Raw genomic sequence first — 21,261 nt, 5'->3', positions numbered from 1 at the left:
CGTGCGTGCGTGCGTGCGTGCGTGCGTGCGTGTGGATGCCTGTGCTCTGTGAAAGTGTTTTGCTCTGCTGGCTTGGACTTTCGCTCATACACAACATCTTGTTTTTTTCCCAGATAAGGCCAAGCGACGGAAGCTACGGCTTTACCCTGGAAGAAAGAAACCGAGTCCCCATCATTAAATATGTGGAGAAGGGCTCTGCGGCTGAGGTGAGGCGTGTAGACGAGACAAAACTGACAGCACTCCACACACACCCACGCCTTGTAAACATTTTGTGCCTGACAGAATAGCTGGGGAGTCTGGTTGTTGTTATTTAGTGAAATTCCTGCAGCGCTTGAACCTGCAAAGCTTGGGTGAGGCCAGGATCTGTGGCCCGAGCAATGTAGGAGAGTTGTCCGGACAATGGAGATTGTGCATGCAGTTCCTTTTTGCCGGAAAACATGTGGAGTGCAGCCAGCTGATTTAGCAACTGGACCGAGAGGTCAATGTTTAGTGCCGGTGGAGGAGGTAACGTTGGATAAAGAAGTCTCTGTAGAGTGAATTTCAGTGACTGAAACAAAAACACCACCACACACAGAGGAACAAAAGGCAGCCGGGATAACTGGGGCATCAGATACAGAGCTTTGTCCAAAGGATTCCTCACCGGGTCTGCGGTTGGCTGGAATCAAAAAAGAAGATTTTACTTCCTAGAAAAAATAAAAAATAAAAAATTTTCAGGATTCGCTTTTCATTGAAAGTTTGTTGAAGGAAACAGCTGAGTGAACACCACAAATAAGAGAAATTGAGAAAAAAAAAAAAAAACTGGAGCTGAAAATGTAGCAGAAAGCAGATCTCTCTGTCTTACACAAAACGGATCACTTCTTAAGTAAAGAATGCGTTTTATTCAGTATGACACTTTGCTCACTTCTGCTGTGATGCATTTCCAGAAACTTGCATGCTTAGCTGGACAGGCATAAACGTAAGAGGGAAATGAAACAGACACAGAAGGAGAAAACCTGCACGCCTGGGTTAAATCGCCATTGTTTCTCTGTATTGCTCTGTAGCACATTGTTGTGATACAAATTCTAATTATTACACAAATTTGATTTAAGAATTGGGCCATAAATTATAAAGAACTGGAGGTACTTTTAAAATGGCTTTCATTTTGTTTTGTTTTAAGGAAACACTAAGATGTCTAAATTAAATTCTGATTAGATTTTTCTGTATATTCATCTTAGACATGAATATTTTTACACGTTTTGGGCTTTTGTTTTATTTATGTTAACCGAAAATTTTCCAGGTTGCATATAGTACACACCAAACAGTTTTGATTATTTTTTTAAAACAAGAATTGGGGGCTTAAGCTTGAATTTGTTGACAAAATTACACACATTTGTTGAAATACACAACTGTACTAGTGTTTGACTAAAACATTCAATTGAAAGTTGCAGAAAATCCACACATTTTTGTAGCCATGAACATGTTTCTGGAATATTAAGTGCATGATATTTAGTCTTCAAGAATCGTTCTCAACTTTCCTTTGAGTTCAGATTTTGAGGAAGTTATTACAGAAACTTTTAGTCAAAATTATCTCCACATTCCAAATCAACTTTGGTGTGGGCTTGGGATCATTGTCCTGTTTTAAATATTTTACCCAAACTGTTGTCCTCGAATGAGCGGAAATCAGGTTGTTCAGTCTGAGAGTCGATACTTGGTCAAAACTGGGTGTTCCAGCTGGTCAGTGATATTAAACACACATCAACACTAGAGAGGGGATGGATGAAGCATGCCAATTTTAAGCGTATAACCTTTCCACCACCTCAACCTTATGGAATGCTTATAAACGATGCTTAAATGCTGATTCAGTGGCAGGAGACCAAACAGTTTAGATTACCTCCCAACAATTATTACTCCACTGGGAATATGCCAGGAGCTACTTAAAAATGTGTGGTCCAAGAACGCAGTTCTTGTGTTTAAAGTGAAATAAAGTTTTTAAAGGTCCCTGACTGAACAGTAAGAATGTGTTGCAGAAATAACTACATAAAAGTCTGTAATTAATAACGTTAATTCCCATTATGATTGCATGTAATCTTTTCTGAGCTCTAGCTGCTGTTCTGCGTATCAGAACCTTTTTATTCGAGTGACAGCCGTGAGCTGCAAGTTAAACTGTATAACGTTTTCAAGTAGAATTAAAATGAAACTGCACACTACATCATTGGGGTATAGCTATTTTGCCTGTTTTTAAACGTTTAACAGGTATTGGGGAAAATCTGTTCAGTTCCATCTTTTGACTCCTTTTTATTTGACCACTCCTAAAAAACAACACTGAGCCATCCTTGAAGGTTTAGCTGCTTTGCAGAACTGTGCGTGCACATTTTAAGTCTTCAGTCTTGTTCATTAAAACCTCATAGGAGAATCCGGCAGCATACTGGATGACAAAGATAAATGGATTATGGTGGTATTTTTACGTTTCAAACAGTCTTTCCAGTTCTGTTCGACACAATCATAAAACTTAAAGCTTTAAATATCTTTCGTCTCGCTTCTTTTGTATTGTATTGTATTTTTAGATGGCTGGCCTGGAAGTTGGGAAGAAGTTGTTTGCCATCAACGGAGACCTGGTGTTCCTGAGGCCGTACTCTGAAGTGGAAGTTCTCCTCAGGCAGTGTTTCAACAGCAAGGGACCCCTCAGGGTGCTGGTCAGCACCAAGCCGAGAGAGTAAGGCAGATCCGTGTGCTCACTGAACTGTGAAAATCGTCTTTGCGACTGCACATCTCGGTTTTGGTTGTGTCTCTCTCCTTTCTGCAGGACAATAAAGATTCCGGACTCTGCAGACGGTCTGGGCTTCCAGATCCGAGGATTTGGACCCTCGGTGGTCCATGCTGTTGGAAGAGGTATGAGATATCTGTCTGGCTGCCTCAGCAAAAGGGTTGCATTTGTTTTTACCAGCAGCACAGCTGGCGGGCAGCTGCTGCCTCAGTCTGTGGGGAAATGCATGACTTGGCTGTTGCGTGAAACGTCACAATGATTTCCACCCACCCATTCACATTTTTTCTCATCGGGTCGTTTTCTCTGTAGGGTGTACAAAGGGCCTGCATTCATCAGAATCCTCCTCTCCCTCCGCCGTTCCCTAATAGAGCTTGTATAGAAGCGCTGCTATCAGGAGTGGAACAAAATAGGGTCCAATCAAAAAACAATCCATAGCCTTGTCTGGCTCCCCTCGGGGGGAATCGAATCTTATTTTTCTTCCCTAAAGCAATCTAAATGGGATAGGAGGGTTGAAAAGTGCAGGGTAGGCACTTGCATGTGGATTGAGAGTGTTGACTTGATGGTGTTTCCTGGGAACCTGCTGTGTGTTGAAGTGGAAGCACTGAGCTCAAAGTGTAGGATGAGTCTAATCCCTCAGCTTTTCACCACAGCTCCTGTCCCCTGGTGTTTGGGGTCTAGCAGGAACAGGTAATACCAATTAGGAGACACGCCTGATGCTGGTTGCGCAGAGAACTATTGATTATTGTGTCGTATCATCCGAGAGCTTCACTTGCTGATGCTTTTAGGGGAGGCCACAGAGAAACTGGTGTCCGTGTTATGTGATACTACAAACTATGACGATGTTCGCGATGGATATCTGCGTCCGAACCACTAAAATTATACTTTTATTGATTTGTTTACTGTTTGCTACTTTTGAATTGCAATTGTGCAATAGATGAAATCGCAGCTTTCATCAAGCTTTTTTTTTTTTTTTAAGTTTGCAGTATAGCAGTTGCAAAGAAAAGCTGACGTAGGTGAGTGCAGTGGTGCAACAAATTTCAAGTCTTCTTCCTGAAGCCACAATGTCCCAACGAAGGGGAAGTTGTTTCATTGAGCTTAGGTGTGGGTTTTTCCAACCAATTTGGAAAACTATCTGAATTACTTATAGGGTAGAATAACTATAAGAATAACCTACAGTTATTCTGAAAGTCGGAGGAGTTCATTAAACGGCTGATTTCTGAATTCTTCTCGTGGATTTATTTCATTTTTGTCATCCATATTTCTCTATTTCCCACCTCTGGCTCTGCCTTCAACCACCTGTATATGACTGATTTAGATGATTCCTAAATAACTTTGAAATGGGCACCACCCAGAAATATTAATGTTCCCTGTTTGAGCTCCCAAAAGATAAAAGAAATCAATTGAAAATATTTACCTCCTCAAGTGCTTCCTCTTAGTGCTTTTAACCTTGACGCTCTCCTGTAATCTAAATTATGTTCCTTAGAGTGGTCTACATCTGCTTTCGATAAATGACTTCCCTCCTCTGAATACTAAGTGAATACTTCAGTGCTTAATACAGGAAATAAAGACACAAATACAAAGCCGGAGAATGCCGACTGCTGCAGTTTTGTGTTGAGAATGTAGACAGCATTCTTCACCTAAACTCTATTCTTTTCTCTTTCTCCTACAGGAACGGTGGCAGCCACCGCCGGCCTCCACCCTGGCCAGTGCATTATCAAAGTAAATGGCATCAACGTGAGCAAGGAGAGCCACGCCAGCGTCATCGCTCATGTCACCGCGTGCAGAAAATACCGGCGACCATCGCAGGTACGACAACAGGAGAAGCCAGTGCAGGCGAAAGGGGATAGAGTACAGATTAAATTAATCTCGCATAGGTTCTCTCCGTTTCAATGGCCATCATTCATAACGTGTCAGATCAAGGAAGTGAAACTAACAAAATAAAAGATAAAGTCGGGCCAGAAAAACACGATGCAGACTTCAAGTAACTTAAAACATGTATTGAAGACATTTTTTTTTAAAATGTCCAACATTTAATTTAAGTAATTGGAAAAAGAAAATGTCCCATATTAAAAATATTATTTATTATTATTATTATTATTATTATTATTATTATTATTATTATTATTATTATTATTATTATTATTATTATTAAGTCCTGCTCCTCTTCCAAAGGCTCTGGGAACCAGTGCATTTAAATAACACAAAGCAATAAGAGGCAAGAACAATTCTTTTTACAAATGGGATTTATTTTTCCCATTCAGTTATTGCCCTTAAACTGAAGGTAGGAATAGAATATGCATTCCTTCTCTGTCTGTTTTTGTAATTGGGTTTGATTTTTATTCTCTTGCTGGTGTTGACATTTTGAACTATTAGCCGATTGATCTGTTATGTAATGGATTGGCAGCATGGGAACAATGTGAGGCTGCAGTGGCAACAGAGAGCCAAAGAAATGCAAAAAAAAAAAAAAAAGAGCAGTAGTTATAAACACAGAATACAGCCCCTTTTAGCTCCCGTTTTACCTTTTCCTGTAACTACTTTTCTTTTTCTCAAGGGTGATTACACAGAAATAATAGTGTTTTGTTTGCTCCAGCAGCATGATCCCGGGCTCATAGTGAAAGACTAGTAGATTGCCGATTGAGGTGGTAAAAGATCTGGAGATGACTGGAGAAAGAAGGGCAGCCAGGAGGGTGGCTTTTCTCTTTATTTTAGCTGAGCGGTTGAAAGCAGACTAGTGTAGAAGGAGAGACCACCTGTTAAAGGTGGGGAATGATGAAAAAAGGTGGTGTATTGTGTCAGTTAGCAATGATGTGTCATTACAATGGAGATCTGTGGGGATTTTAAGCACTACAGCAGGAGATCTAGTATATAACTTCCGTGGCTACAGAGGAACCGCCTTCTCCTTCTTGTCCTCTGCATATTTCTGTGTGCGGTGGGGGGGGTTAAGCACATGAAGACCAGAGAGCAAGCACAGTGTGTAGCCTTGGCAAAAAAAAGCCAAAAAAAAAAAAAACCGGTGCGGGTTTGGGTGTGGAAAACCGGCACAGACAAAGACACACGCCTGTGAGGCACGCTAGAATGGCTTGATTAGATTGGCATGGGTTTATTTTTGCGACCGGGTTTCCATATGTTTGCAAAGGCTTTCTGTTGTTTGCGCTGCCAAGCCAACTGTGACGGTGAACAACATCGCTATGCAGAATCAGCTGAACTTGCTACAGCCTCCGGCCTCAGCCTATGCAGACACAGGAGACATTTTTAGCAGCAAATCCAACACCATTGATGGCATTTTGATAGAAGTGACTTTGGAGAAAAATTTTGATCTTTTGTTATTAGTGATCACTGATCAGGTTGTTTTTTTTTTTTTTTTTGACAATTTCTAAAATCTGGTTACCACACTATTGCTAAAATATAAGGGTAGCTTTTGAAATGTTTTTCTGGCCTTTCAGTCATCCTGTTTTATTGGAATAGCAGTTGCTATAAATCAGATTAACACTTATTAAAACTGAGAGACTATGATTGTGAAGTGGGTACTTTAGGCTTTTTTTTAGCAATTAGCTTGTTAGCACGAGTAGCATAAATAGCATAAGTCGCGCTCTGTAATTTCTTGAAAATGTACATCCTTGCCTTTCCTAAAGTTGAACAAAAGGTTTCAACCTTTTCAAATTGAACATGTTTCATGACTTACTTTCTAAAGATCAAAAGGATAAAAACAGAACAAAATGTGTAATTCCTTTATCCTTTCTTTTATCCGTTAAGTGTCTTTCACTCACAGCTTCAGTGAAAAGCAGATATTCCAGAAAACACAGCATCCCTTGAAAAAGTGTGTTGCGTCTCTGAGCTTCCTCGGACTTGATCTCTGACATCTGACTAATACTGAGTGCCTGTCCACAGTGACATTGACACTTTTTGGTGCATTTGCACTTTTGCCTCCACCCTGCATGGTGAAGATATTTTAAATACTCATTTGTGATATAGCCATGTGGACTGGATGTTTGGAGAAGGTTTCAACCTCCACGTAAAGTTTCAAATAATTTTGAATGAACTTAATCTGAAAGTGGACAAATTCATGTTTGATTAGTTGGTGTGTGTATACTTGTAATGGATCTAATCCATTCAGTAATAAGTAAAACTTTGAGATGCGCCAAATTAATGTGCCATAATCAGAATCAGATCATTTTCCCTTGAATGGCTCTGATCAGTCATTGTCATGCTGAAAAGTCTGACCTTTGTTTTCTCTTGTTCATTAAATTTCTTAAAACTAAGACATGCAAATAGTTTATGTAAATAATAACATATATGTAATGGATTGTTTACTTTGATCTTTTTTTTCATTTAATTAAAAATGAAATAAAGGTTGCAATTGCTTTTGTGCAGAAAATGCGGATAATCTTGTAACTTGTTAGATTCAATAATATGTCTTATCAATTAAAACAATCTTCCTCTTGAACCTGTTTGTGAAATGTCTTTGATGAACAGTCATATTATTGTTCTGCAGCAAGACACCGTTAAGTGGATTTACAATAACAGCGAGAGCGCTCTGGAGGAAAACCATAAATCTGACCAGAAACCCACCCTGGAGGAGAACGGAGATGGCTTCGAGGGCAAAGTGGAAGGTGACCACACACAAACACACAAGCGTATTCACAAAGCACATAATAATCACCCATTTGGGAGAATACACTGTGGTCCACGGTGTTTGTGAATGCAACTCATGCCTGTTCACACGGATACACTTAAGCTCATTCTTACCGAATTAGACGCTGCTCTGAAACAGGCTCATCTGGATTGCGTTAGTCTGAGAACAGCCGCTTCCTTTGGCTCATCAAGTGTTAATTTCCCTCAACAATTTATAGATCCCAAAGAGAGAGTAAAACAAGGAAAGCTATTCCCCTTTCAGCAAGTTGCTGCAGAGCACAATTTATTGCCATATTAAGCCATTTCATTAGCACAGGGCTGGTTAATTTAGTGGAACTACTCATCATTTTTTTTTTCTGCAGGGATAGATGGAGGAAAACCATGAGTAGCGAGTCTTATTTTTGAATTATGCTCCGACTTGGTGGTCTGAGGCCTCCTTTGTTGCTGGATGTGATGATGAAATCAATGCTTGCAGCATCGCCAAATTGCATCCCAAAAATTGATGAATTCGTACCGTTTTGATTGTGTGATTAAAAACAATACAGAATTCTGCCCTTTGTGTGATTCTCCTATTTTAGAAGTGATGGACAAATTCAACACGATCGCCATCATTGATGGGAAGAAGGACCACGTGAGTCTGACTGTAGACAACGTCCACCTGGAGTACGGCGTGGTGTACGAGTACGACAGCACTGCTGGCATCAAGTGCCACGTGCTGGAGAAGATGGTCGAGCCCAAGGGGTTCTTCAGCCTCACTGCGAAGGTATCGGCTCGCTTTACTTTTGAGATGATCTCAAAACATTTTGCAGAGAGGTCAGCGTGCAAATCATTTAAGTCCCACAGCAAAATTCAAACTCGATTTTTAGAGGAGGCTGCTTAGCCCTCTAAAATGCAGGTAGAGATTAAATCTGTATCTAAAGAGATACAGATTGTGAGTTGCAACACATTCAAAAAACGTTAAAAAATGAAAGTAAAAAAAAAAGAATACTAAAGATGCACATATTTCTGATCTCCAGTTTTTCTAAAGCCATAATTCCAGTACCAGTTTTAATAAATTATTGATAAATTAATTGATTTCTATTTCACAATTATTATTGGCCCAGGTCAAAAATATTTCTTCTCTTTTCCTGCTCTGTTTGTTAATAACTACCTACCTTATGATTATGGACAATGACACATTATCTTTGAGGAGGGAGTCTTTGTAAAACAGGCCAGACTAATTGTGTTTCTTCTTACTTCAATTTGAAAATGCCTTGTTTTTAAATTGGCTGCATATAGCCTTACCAAATGTCTAGCTAATCACTGGTCAGGGGTGATGAAGTTTGAAAATCATTAATCAAAGACAGCAGTTTTTGTGCTTTTCTGTAGATCACTGAAAGTTTTTGTTTAAAGCGACATCCTGGAACATTTTGAAAACAGTAGATTAAAGTGTGAGGCTTTAAGCCATTCTGCAAAGCCTTTCCTTTCAAGACTAAGGATCATGATCCTCCACTTTAGGCCGAGGCGGAAACTTTCTGGTCTTGAATGCCTCACAAGGAACTTTTAAGCCAAGAGGAGCACTTCAGCATGGAAAACACTTAAATAAATGCTGCTCTCTGCAGTCAGCTGTTGCATCCAGAAATGTAACCTGAAGCCTGAACATGCATGCAGGAAGCCATAAATCAGCTCTGCTTAAGGCTGCAAGGTCTGTAGGGAATAAGCTCAATTGGGATGAACTGAAACAAGAAGTTTGGACAGATGTATGTCAAAACTTTTAAGCATATGAAATTGGCAGTAAAAGGCTTCCAAATGATTCGTCCTTCAAAAGGTCCTTTTCCTCTTTCTTTTTTTTTTTTTAACAATTTGTTTGCTGGAGTGGTGGGGCTCCTCTTACCTTAGTCAAGGTCATCATTTATGGAGAAGCCATGAGAAAAATCAAATACATGTCTTGCTGCTTTTGTCTGATTTAACAGGAAGGAAGCAGCCAGATCCTGCCAGTTCCAAATCTCATTTTACTGATCCTTTATAGTTGTAACTGGCTCTATAAAATCAGGAATATTTACAGTTGGCTACTCTGGATCATACGGCTTCAATACATCCCATTTTTCCTGTAATAGTTTCTAAAGGAGTGAAAAAGCTACATCTGTGTGAAATACAATGAAGTTGAACAAAGGCACCTACAACTCATTTTACCTCTTGTTTGGTCCATGTTTGTAACCCTGTGATGTCCTGGTAAATTGTCCTCATTAGATGCTACAAAGTGTGTAATATTTTTCTGCCCTCTGTATGTCCTTATTGGCTTTTTGCATGAACAGAAACAAATGGGGGTGAGGAAGAAACAAACAATTTTGACTTTTTTTTTTTTGACGATAATGTTTGCATCACAAATAAATCATCATGATTCAAGTAAAATACATAAACATAAATATTCAAATAAGAACACTAAAACATTCCATTTTTTGTGCAGGAAATGGATACACTATTTTGTGATTCGAATTAAAAATGACTAAGCATTTAGTTTTAATCTGTAATGCTCTGATAGCTAAAAATGAGCAATGCAGTAGCTCAGATTTTAAATGAAAAACATTGCATTGTGCAAAAAAAAAAAGTCTGTGGGCTACTTCTGCACACTTAAAATCACCAGCTTTTTTTCAAAAGGTCTTGCAAAGCAAATTAAAACCGAGAACGCATTTTAGTTATTTCATTTCCCGCCTGGTTAAGAGCATGCCTTTTACGTCCCAGCAGCGATGTTCGCAGTATGAATCATTATTGATTTAAAGCACACGGAGGATGACAGATCCACTCAGACATGAAGATGCAATGCTTGCTGAAGTGAAAAATACCCTTTTGCAGCATCTCTCTGCCAGATCCTTTAATGAACGGCATCTCCCTTTCTTGTAGTAAATTATTTCAGATCAAACGTGAGAACATGCCTGGAGCTAGATTTACAGTTGTAGCGTATAGTCTTTACTGTAAAGCGTTTTTCTAAATAAGAAAGCCATTAGAAAAAGAAAAAACCCTGCCAAATAGTCCTTAAAGCCATAAAGTAAATTGTACCGGCGCTTTCCCATTGCTGCAAAGTGAAAGTAATTTTAGTACATCTGCTGCAGCATCCTGTATCATCCTTGGAGAGTTGGGTGCTGTGTTAAATGTGGGTAACTCCACTTCAGTCTCTTCCTGCAGCTACATTTTTCTCCCCTGCTTTCCTGTTTTCTTTATATCAAATTTTTGATCGGAACAATCTGGGTGTATCTTCATGAATTTATGGAACGTGGGGAATTTTATTCAGTCCAGTTTAGCTGCTCGTGAAATTCTGCTGAGAAATAAGACTGGCTTTTTATTCATGCGCCATTCGTATGATTTTTAGAGGCTCTCTCATATCAATTCATCATCGCTGTCTCTGTTTACCGTCGTCTGCGAGCAGATCCTGGAGGCTTTGGCGCGGAACGACGACATGCTGCTGCAGATGTGCGGCAGGTTGAGCTCCAGCTGTGACGTGATACCCGACGACTTGCAGGTACGCTTCAATGCGATGTGTGGCGAGAGGGCGGAGCACATCAACCGGCGCATCACCAGTTACAGAAAGGTACGACGATGCAAAATAATGATTTGAACCAGATAAGCACCCTGGGTAACATTTTATTTGAAGGGGTTGAATAAGACTGACATGACACTGTCATAAACATGAATAAGCCTTCATAAATATTTAGGACTGTTGTCATAAAGCGTCATTCGGTAAATTATGACACTTTTAATACAAAGTTGACATTATTCMAAATGTCTTTGTTATGACAACTTGACATTAACCAAGAAATCATTACTGATATAAATTTGTTATAAAAGTATTACTGATTGCACTTTAAAAATTAGGTATCTTTATGTTATTAAAGGTAAAGTTTAAAGAAATCAAAATAGGAAATGAAAGATTACCGTAATTACAAGAGAATTCAAAAAGACAATCATGTAAAATATGAAGAAAAACTGAGAAAAGAGCAAAGCAAGTAGGATTTTTAGATTCTCCATATTCAAGTAGACTGTGCTTGAGCTATTTTGTAAAAATGAAATGTCAAATACAATCACTTGCAATGAAGAACAAGTACAACTACGCACAGTACATGCATTTCTTTATTTTTATTTGTAAAAACCCTTGAAAACTTCTCCTTTTTTCGTCTCACTTAACGACAATGTACTACTTTAGCTGGTAAATCACATGAAATGTACATGACATTTCATGGTTGTGCTTGAAACATGACCAAATGACTATTGTAAATTGCTAGAAAACAATGATAAAATAATAAAACTTTCCCAGAACATGACATTTACCAGAACTAGGACTTTGTAAACCAAAGTCCTGAGATGAAAAGTTGACATTTTGTGTCACTTCTCCTCAACATCTGCACACATTCCATCATAGGCAATGCATGCAAGTGTACGTGAGGAAAAAAAAGAACAGACTGACTCGACATTAGACAGAGGTCTTGGATTAATTACCACTCATAAATATCCTTGCAAAGTCACAGCCAGGACATCCAGTTGTGTAAGATCCCCTTTTGTTGCAGAACGTTCCTCCTCAGACCTCCGGGGAGAGAGACGGAGTGGGAAGTGTGGAGGTAGGGACTGATTAAAGCCGAGATGAACAGAAAGATGGAGCAGAAAGTGATCAGAAGGAGAGATTTTTGACTTGTGCTTTGAAATTTCGAGCTCCATATTCAATTCAATTCTAATCCCACATGGAAATTAAATGAATGATAAAATGACAGATGTTACGGCAACTCCTTTCCTCCTTCCTTTGTCATTAAACTAACCACGATAACTGAAAAGAAACACTGTTTTGTTTCTTATTTAAAAGATGCAGGCAGTATAATATAAATGGGAATCTCTTTCTCCAAAGAATACTTAAAAAAAAATAATCCAGTGTTGCTAAACATCTGCTGTAAATACACAAGGCGGCATGTTGGCGCTGTGATGGAGTTCAGGGAAAAGTACAAACAATTTGAGTGGATCCAGGACGACCTTCCAACTCCCTCTGCACCATGTTTTTCATAGATGTTCAATTTTCTCTAATTTTTTCAGAAGTTTTCTTTCTTTCTGGCTGTTGTCAGATGTTCCTGCACAAATCCTTGATTGTTGATCCCTTCTGGAGGATATTTGGCCCCTAATAAGCTGCGTACACAGGATCCACGTGTGGAAGATTGATCTGAGTTTTGTTGCAAAGACATGTCTTTCAGTAGAGAATATGTTTGACATTTACTCTGGAAAACAGAAATCTGCAGCTCTTCAGCAGAAAACCTGAAACATGAACTCGCATTCCGGAGCTCGCTGAAGTCAAACATGAAAAGTCCCAATTACAACGCGATGATATGAGCGGCTGCGCACCATTTCAGCTCCGTTTACCTTGGTCTAAACAACGAAGGGGTTGTGTCGGGGTCTGGAGATTTTTCCACACGTATGAGCAATGGCGATCTTAGGAACCTGTTTTAAATCTTTTGATTTGCTAAAATATTTGAGTTGCCACATGAAACGGAGAGAATGCTGAAATTGTACTGAAACGCGTGTTTTTGCTTTTATTCCAGAGCCAACTCTCAGATGAGTAAAGGACAATGCGGCATTTAGTTAACAGATGCTTTAATGTGTTTTACATGTAGCCTTTCAATACTTCACATCAGCTAAGCAATGCAAGGTTACATCTTCTTAAAATGTTTCCATGCTTTGAAAAACTATAATTACCAATGTCACCCACCTGGAAGTTATTACAGGGGTGTCTGCGCATCCTTAAAAAGTTTTATAAATCCATGTATCTCAAATTAAAGCCTTAAAATGTCTTAAATTCACGTAAAGGAAAGTTGACTTTAAATGAGTTAACCACAGGTTTAAAAGTTTGTCGTGGCCGGACTATTTCATCTTATTATATATAATTTGTGCTTCTCTTTTCTGTCAAGCAAATGTTTGAGATCCATGTAGACATCTTCGTTGCAGTTTGTGAATTGAGGCGGTTGAAGGTACCGCTAATGCTAATGCTAATGCTAATATACCCTTGCTAGCTAGCATTTTCTTGTGTCTACCGTGTAAAAGTGTAAATGTATCGCTATCGTTGACTGGACAACGTCCATCTTCGCCTTTGACTCACTTCTGTTGCCCACTCATACGATGTTATGTGCATTTTGGGCAAAAAACCTTGTTACTACTAAATACAAAATGATTTGTACATTTTTATTGTTGCACATCTTAAATTTAATTCATAATGGTCTTAAAAAGATCTTTAAAAAGCCTTAAATTTTAGTTGGTGAAACCTGCAGAAACCCTGTATGAGGACAATTATAAACTCATCATCTGGCTGGATCTCTCTTTTACTTTGATGCAGTTTTCTCGGGTACTGAAGAACAGAGCATGGCCCACGTTCAAGCAGGCCAAAGCCAAAGTCTCACCTCTCCACAGCAGCGACTTCTGTCCCACGAACTGCCACATCAATGTGATGGAGGTCTCCTACCCCAAGACCACAACCTCTCTGGGCAGTGCATTTGGCGTGCAGCTGGACAGCAGGAAGAACTCGTTGGAGAAGAGTGCACGCAGCGCTGGAGAGAGCGGTGAGGATGGTGCAGAGCATGGGCATTTTATTTCATTATTTATCTAGCTGTGACAGGGTTTTTACTGACGAGAGGGGTTTGTGTACAGGTAAGCTGAACCCCATGGTGAATGCCCAATACACCATCACAACTATGGCTGCCCCGTCGAGTCACAGTCTGGGTCGGATGGAGGGACACGGACTTCGTTTTCTGCTCCGAGAAGAAGACCTGCTCACCCTGGACGCATATCAGAAACTTCTTTATAAACTCACCGCTGCTGTCAAGGAAATGGAGACACACGGCGCCCATATTCACGAGTAAGTAGCTTTAAGTACTTCATGGTATAGAAACAAAGTACTGCATATTTGTGATGGAGAAGGTTAACGTTAGCATGTTTTATTAATAAAAATACAAAAAAGAGAGAAAAGCATGGAGTACATTGTATTATGTCCACTTCACTCTCATGCTGGTAAAATCGAACAGACCTACAGTAACTGCCTTCAGAAGTTATGCAAACATAAATAAAATTCATACTTACAATTTATTTACAGCATGAACCCTACTGTGAAGGCTTCAGAGGTTTGCTAGAAAACATTAAAGAGCAAACAGCATTATAATGACCAAGGAACCCAGCAAACAGGGTTGCGTTCTAAAATAACAGCTCTGAATTTCTCACAGAATAGTGAAATATTTATGGCAATCTGCATCTCTTTCAGATTGCCATAAGCCATGTGAAAGGAGGCTACCTGGTCAGATGAGACCTATAATCTGATTTTTTTGGTTGTACCCCGGACGCAGTGCTATAGTAAAACATAGTGGTGGCTGCATTATGTTGTGGGAATGCTTTCCATTAGCACGAAAAGAGAAGCTGCTCAGAGTTGATGGGAAGAAACGATGTAGCTAAATAATGGGCAGTCCTGAAAACCTTTTAAGATCACCAGTGGGGTCTGGTTGCTAGGTGAAAACTGAAAACCACAGACTTTCTACCTTTCATTTGGCAAGGCCAGAGGCATTTTGCCGAGCAGGATGAGGGAAAAGTTTGAATTTTCCAGATGTGTAAAGTTGGCAGGTACATAAAAGGACAATCATGGCAGGATTTTAAATCCAAGTATAATTTTTCTTCTACATTACAATTACACAATACTTTGTGTAGGCCGGTTAAAATGCAATAAACTTTTGAATTGTAGTGTGAGAAAATGTGTATAAGTTCAAGCAGTATGAATACACTGCATATCAAGTACTGAATTGGCTATGTGTGTCAGATCAAACCACTTTATGGACTGCCTTTTTTTTTTTTTTTTTTTTACCCAAAAACTCGTCCAGATGAATGAATTGTAAGAAAGGAATTGAATGAGGTACATGTGAAGGGCACGTTGTAAGAATGAAACCATTTGAAAACATAGAAAACATGAATTTCTTCTGACTCTAATTTAACGTGCTTCATTCTTTAACCCAACAGCTAAGGCATTTCGTTTGCCTCATAGAACAAGGATGAGCTTAGAATTCGTTGCTATATTCGGGTTCACCACTAAATCCGACTAATTATCGCTCACTGAACCTTTAATATTACAACCTTTAATACGTCATAAAGTTCTGGCCCGATTTCATGAGGTGACAAAATCCCTCTGGGACTTCAACTGTTTTTATTGCAGACTGCTCAGATGTTTATTTCTGTTGTAAAGTATTTAACCATGATGACTGACTTACCTTTGGTGCAAGGCCAGAGTTATTGAATGCCCCATAGGAATGTGGTTTTTATTAAATCAGCCAAAATCTGTTCATTCAACATCAACACCAGTTACGCCACTTATCTGAAGCTGTTCTTATCTTGTTAATTATGTGAAGAAAACAACTGAAGACTCCTTATAAATTGGGTATGGAGCTTTCTACTGAACAAGAAATAAAACCTCTACGAAGAAAGGCGGGTGTTGTACAGAGACGGCCCCTCCTCTGTAAAAGCTTCTCACCATCAAGGCACCAATAAAACTTACCTGCACAGCAGTTAATAATTGCTTGCAGACAGCTCTGTGATTGTTAAGCCTGCTATGAATCTTCAGGTAATCACTCCATTGATTTAGTCATTAATAGTCTCCTCTTAATTTGGCGAACGAGATTAAAAGTTGCCCGATGAAGCGGAGCTGTCAGCTCACTTCGTAAATGATGAGCAGCGTCCTCAGCAGGGTTTTAATGTCTGAGTCGAGACAAATTCTGTCATGCTCCTGTCACTGCCAATTAGCTCGCCAGCATTCTCGCAACACGCCGAAGAGTCCAGGAAGCATCTAGCGAAGCGATAATGACCTTTACCGTGAGCTGTCTGTTCGACATGCAGACTACAGAGAAGGAGCTTGTTAAGGGTAGGAGGATGTGAGAATGGGCACAAGGGTTTTCAGCGCAGTAACTAATTTGGCTTGTTGCTGGTTGCAGTCTGCATCTTTTTGACCTCTGAGGGACCGCGAAGCCTTCCTTAGCACTTCTTTAGATTGATTTGTATATTAGACTGTTCGCTGGCGGGCCAAGGATCATTACTAATACTTCTCATGCTCTAGTTCTTGCCCTTCTGAGGTCTCCAGATTCTTTTTTTTTTAATCTCCAATCCTTTGTTTTTGTTTGCCATCTCCAAAGGCAGCTTGGATTTTGGATTTTGTTCACTTTTTTAGTCGCCTCCTTTTTGTAAGCCTCTTAGAGGTTCTATTCTGCGAATATAATGAAACGCTGACGTGGCTATTTTATATGTCGTGTTGAACGTATCCTTCTTCCGTTCTGAATGCCAACAAAGGGAGTCTTCTGCATATTCACAGCAGAGTATAAATATCCATATAATTTAAGGAAAGATAAAAACTTTGGACACAGTTTGCCGTTGCATAACTTCTTGGCAGACTTTCGAAGAATCCATTTTTAGGCAGGGACCAGTGACCTTTTGTTTCTATGCCTCAGAGACGGGGGTCACAGCTGCGAGAGGACATACTCGATGACGTGCTTCTTATCAGGACTTCCTCCCTTCCAAGTCCGAATAACAAATCTCCTTACGTTGGCCTTCTATTTCCATAACTTTGTTCTTAGTTTGCACATTGAACAGCACCTGGCAGTGATTTAAAGCTGCAGGGTTCTTGGAGTGATTCACCTCAATCTATATTAAAGGGAAATGTATGGTCGTATTTTAGAGCCAGAAAACATAAAAATCAGAAAAATATAAAACACAAAAAATTCATAGTCAGTTTTTCCATTGTTTTCAAAGCGCATAAGTGATTTTAAAACACTCTCCTGACATGAGAAGAATGTTGTCCTCTCAAGACATTGTCTGACTGCTCCATCCTGAAGCCTCCTGCTCACAGTCACCGAGGAAGCATAATAGATTTCTTTCTTCTATAAAACTTTATTTTGTAAAAAAGGAATCCGTTCCTTAGATTTGTGGCTGAGTTTTTATGCGCAAATGGCAGATTTTTGTGAGAAAGCTGCATATGGACTGATGGGTGTGGCAGATGTGTCTTCTGCAAAATGTTTTAACAGCTACATTACTGTAGTACTGTAAAACTCATCAGCAAAATACAGTCTTATAATGTGACTTTTTATGTAGAGTTTTTCAGTCTTTTTAAATATGGTTTACACTCTAGATGTCTTTAGCAAAACAGAACCAAAGTCAAATTCCTTGTTTGTGATTTTAAAAGGAGAAACTTGCACAGTCACTTCATTGCCTTCAAATGTGATGTATTCTGGCGACACAGCTGTTGTATTTCACTACTACGTTATTAGTGGTAAAATCCCGTCTCTCTGTTTGGGTGCCAGATTGTTAGGTCTCAGAGCTGCTGCAGGTCAACACGGAGACCAATTCTCCTGACTTTAACAATTCTCCTGATTTTTTTCCCTTGCGCACTTAAGAAATCTTCAGGAACTCAAAATTAAGCTGCAGACATGGTTGTTATATTTGTTCTGGATTGATATTGGTATATGCATTGATGCCAATGTTCTTCATTCTTTGGCTGTAAATTTAATCCAGACTTCTTGCCTGGTTTCCTTTTTCTTTCCATCAGAATTTCCTTTTACAGATGGAGGTTAACAATGTATATTATGAAGAACCAAATGTGCCATAATTTAGTAGTTGCATTGAAATATGTTTTTTTTGTTTTTTTTTGCCTGCTTTCATTCTCTTGGTCATAGCTTCCCTACATTTGAGCCTTTAGGCCACCATCTCTGATCCATGTATTGTTATTCTGCCATGTCTCCCAGTCCTCATAATAGCTTCACTTCTTTAGTAATGAGCAGCCAATCACAGATCTAGCAGGGCCTCTCTATGGCGATGGAATGCCACTTTGTTTTTTAGGGGCATTGTGGCAGATTCTGGACCAAACTGTAATGAGGGCATCTTTGCTGCCTTGTCGGCATGCAAATGAATGGAAAGGAGGTCAGCTGGGAGGGAGAGAGAGAGAGGGTAGAGTTGAAGAGATGTTTAGCTGGCGTGAGGAAGCTATGTTCATTTTGATGAAGAACAGACTAACGCAGTCCCTCTCCAACGCTTCCACTTTGAAATGTCTTGGAGGCCGATGGAATGACGTAATGGAAAATGTAGGCAGGCTCAAACTGAAAGGAGCCCGAAATATAAACAGACATCGCGTGTCAGAGAAAATGCGTGGGGGGGGGGGGAGATCAAAAAAGTACAAGCCTAGCATTTATTGGGATATGGCTTTAAACACCACCATGTGTTGTTGCAACTGTGAAAATATCCTGTCCATCCTCTTCCTGCCGCTCTGATAGACATCTAGCAGAACAGAATAAAAGTCAGTGGCGGCACAGAGAGGGGAACTGATCTCTGCATCCGCGTCACAGCATGTTGATACAGCTGCCCCCTTACATGATATTTGAATCTTTAAATACGATTGGGACCTCTGAGCATCTTAAGATTTTGTGCCGGCGCCAAATTGAAACAAGCCAGGGTTTTGTTTGGCCCACGCAGTCCGCTATTGGAGCCCCAGACACGAGTGGCGTCTACTACGGACTGTAAACACTGCATCAACAACCCACCAGACGATTGTGTTAACTTTTTTTATTTTTGATCTTTCTATCTTGTGTTTTATGCAATTCCTCTTCACTTTTTTCCCGTGCTTTTCTCTCTGTCTACATCAGCCTTCTATCCTCCATCACATATCCTGCAGCGTCAGAGGTGAGACACCCAGAGAGCTACATCTCCGCAGAGAGCGAAGGGGAGAAGGCAGAGAGGAATGGGAAGAAGGTGTGTTTCAATGTGACAGGAGACGAGCAGGAGGACTCTGGACATGACACTATCAGCAACAGAGACTCGTATAGGTAACACTCAAGAGAGAGACGTTCACATAACAACTGGTGCTTATAGTAACTTGTTCTTTGTCATAAAAGCATTCATACTAAAACAACAATGCATGACTTAATGTTTTCGAAATGCATTGGATCAAATCTATTTTTGAACAAATTTGACCGAATGCACCTAAATTTAGCTCAAGTTGAGCTAACCAGAACTAGGCTTCATTAAGATGAGTTTAACAATGGTGAGTTGAGCTAAACTACTGTATTTTCCGCACTATAAGGTGCACTGGATTATAAGGCGCACCTTCAATGAATTGCCTATTTTAAAACTTTTTTCACATATAATGCGGTGCGCATTGTAAGGCGCATGGAATAGACGCTACAGTAGAGGGTGGAGTTACGTTATGCATCCATTAGATGGAGCTGCACTCAAATGAATGTCAACAAAACAGTCCAACTCCAGTCAGCAAGGAGAGCTTCCAAGACTGGGCCGGGGCGTGGCCGGACGATGGTCATCTTTCTCCGTTCGCCCACAGCATGTTCGTAGAGAACGTGGTGCTAAATGACCTGCAGACGACCTGATTATAGACGGTTGGTAGGTAGATAGGTCTGTCAAACTATTAATAAATTACAAACCAGCATTCTGACAACTATCCCAGCATGCACCTCAAGCTTCTTCTTCTACGGGGAAAAATGAAGTCGGCGGTTGCTTACCGTAGTTGCTAGACCTGTTGTGGCTCAATATTGGTCCATACATAAGGCGCACTGGATTATAAGGCGCACTGTCGGCTTTTGAGGAAATTGAAGGTTTTTAGGTGCGCCTTATAGTGCGGAAAATACGGTATTATAGATCAAGCTGTTGGGGGGCTAAGTGGAGCAGAGCTAAAGTATAATTACGTTACATTAAAGTAAAGTAAGTTAATTTGATGTAAGATAAGGTTAAGATAACTGGAGCCAAAGATAAGATCAGATGAACTTAGTTGAGCTAAATTGAGGTAAGATAATTTAAGTTGTTAGGATAAGCTAGGCTAAACAAAACATGAAAATGTATTTAAGATGAGTTAAGATACTTATTCTATGCTATGTCGAGCTGTGCTTGGGTTTATATCGCATACCTTTTTGCACAGTTCCAATAATATTCTGTTCTTGTTTTTCATCAGTGACTGCAACAGCAACAGGAACTCGATCGCCTCCTTCAGCAGCATCTGCAGCAGTCACTGCAGCTCCTATGTTCACAGTGATGACATGGATTCAGGTGCACAAACATCACAAATATTGTTTTTTATGTATCTTACATGAGGAAGTGAAGACCTTGTATTTGCAATGGACTAATCAGAATTTTGATAGGAGAAAAGTCCTTCTTTTTGATTGTTCAGAATTTCTACACCTTTGTTTAGAAAATGTAAAAAAAGAACGAAACAAGGACATTTTTTTTCTTTATTGTAAAGGAAAGACATTGATGTGGTCCAAATGACTGATTGTATTTGCATTTCTGCAGGAGATGAAATGCCATCTAGTGTGTGGCTGTCCCATGACAAGCAGAGGAAACTACACAGCTTCCTAGAGCATCTGTTTAGCCAGGTGGGTTAGTTAAACATCCTAAATGTGAAATTATGTTAGGAAACCTAGAGGGCTCAAGGTTGCACAATATTGTTGTCCAGAAGTTTCCCTTAACTTGAGATATTAAAATATTAACAAGACAGTTCCAGGAATTAGCATTTCTATGATTTCTATGGTGAACATTTCTCATTTTTCAAAGGTCAGCTGTTTATTGAAACCTAAAGTGGGATGACTTATTGTAGCTCCAAGCAGGGCAAATGGAACAGCCTTGATATTTTCTGGGACCTTTACAACAATAGGGCATGAGGATATTTCTATCATTGGTGGAAAAAGAAAAGGAACAAAGCTGTGCTGCTCTTTTTGTCTGCTTCCTGTAATATGTTGTAATATAGAGCTTTTTTTTGCCCCCCCAGCATCACAAACTGTGAATCCATTTGGGTTTGGCGAGGGGGAAGCAGGTGTTAGTTATGCGGGGGCAGCTGGGGTCTTTTTTTTATTTTTTATGTTTTG

The 21,261-nt window shown here is 39.7% G+C and overlaps 1 protein-coding gene across 3 annotated transcripts in view; it reads left to right on the top strand.

Annotated features, from left to right (window-relative positions):
- prex2 (phosphatidylinositol-3,4,5-trisphosphate-dependent Rac exchange factor 2) overlaps positions 1–21,261 on the top strand; it is a 96,543-nt gene that overhangs the window by 46,856 nt on the left and 28,426 nt on the right. For all 3 annotated transcript variants that reach the window (XM_008396340.2, XM_017301983.1, XM_008396341.2), the window contains 12 exons: positions 114–206; positions 2,544–2,692; positions 2,783–2,868; positions 4,413–4,549; positions 7,236–7,353; positions 7,954–8,138; positions 10,779–10,940; positions 13,716–13,938; positions 14,027–14,234; positions 19,036–19,215; positions 20,352–20,446; positions 20,690–20,772. In XM_008396340.2, the coding sequence (XP_008394562.1) occupies positions 114–206; positions 2,544–2,692; positions 2,783–2,868; positions 4,413–4,549; positions 7,236–7,353; positions 7,954–8,138; positions 10,779–10,940; positions 13,716–13,938; positions 14,027–14,234; positions 19,036–19,215; positions 20,352–20,446; positions 20,690–20,772 (1,719 nt within the window). The remainder of the gene's footprint in view (positions 1–113; positions 207–2,543; positions 2,693–2,782; positions 2,869–4,412; positions 4,550–7,235; positions 7,354–7,953; positions 8,139–10,778; positions 10,941–13,715; positions 13,939–14,026; positions 14,235–19,035; positions 19,216–20,351; positions 20,447–20,689; positions 20,773–21,261) is intronic.

This window comes from Poecilia reticulata, linkage group LG20 (assembly GCF_000633615.1).
Source record: "Poecilia reticulata strain Guanapo linkage group LG20, Guppy_female_1.0+MT, whole genome shotgun sequence".
NCBI lineage: Eukaryota > Metazoa > Chordata > Actinopteri > Cyprinodontiformes > Poeciliidae > Poecilia > Poecilia reticulata.
This window is presented reverse-complemented; position numbering and strand designations above follow the sequence as displayed.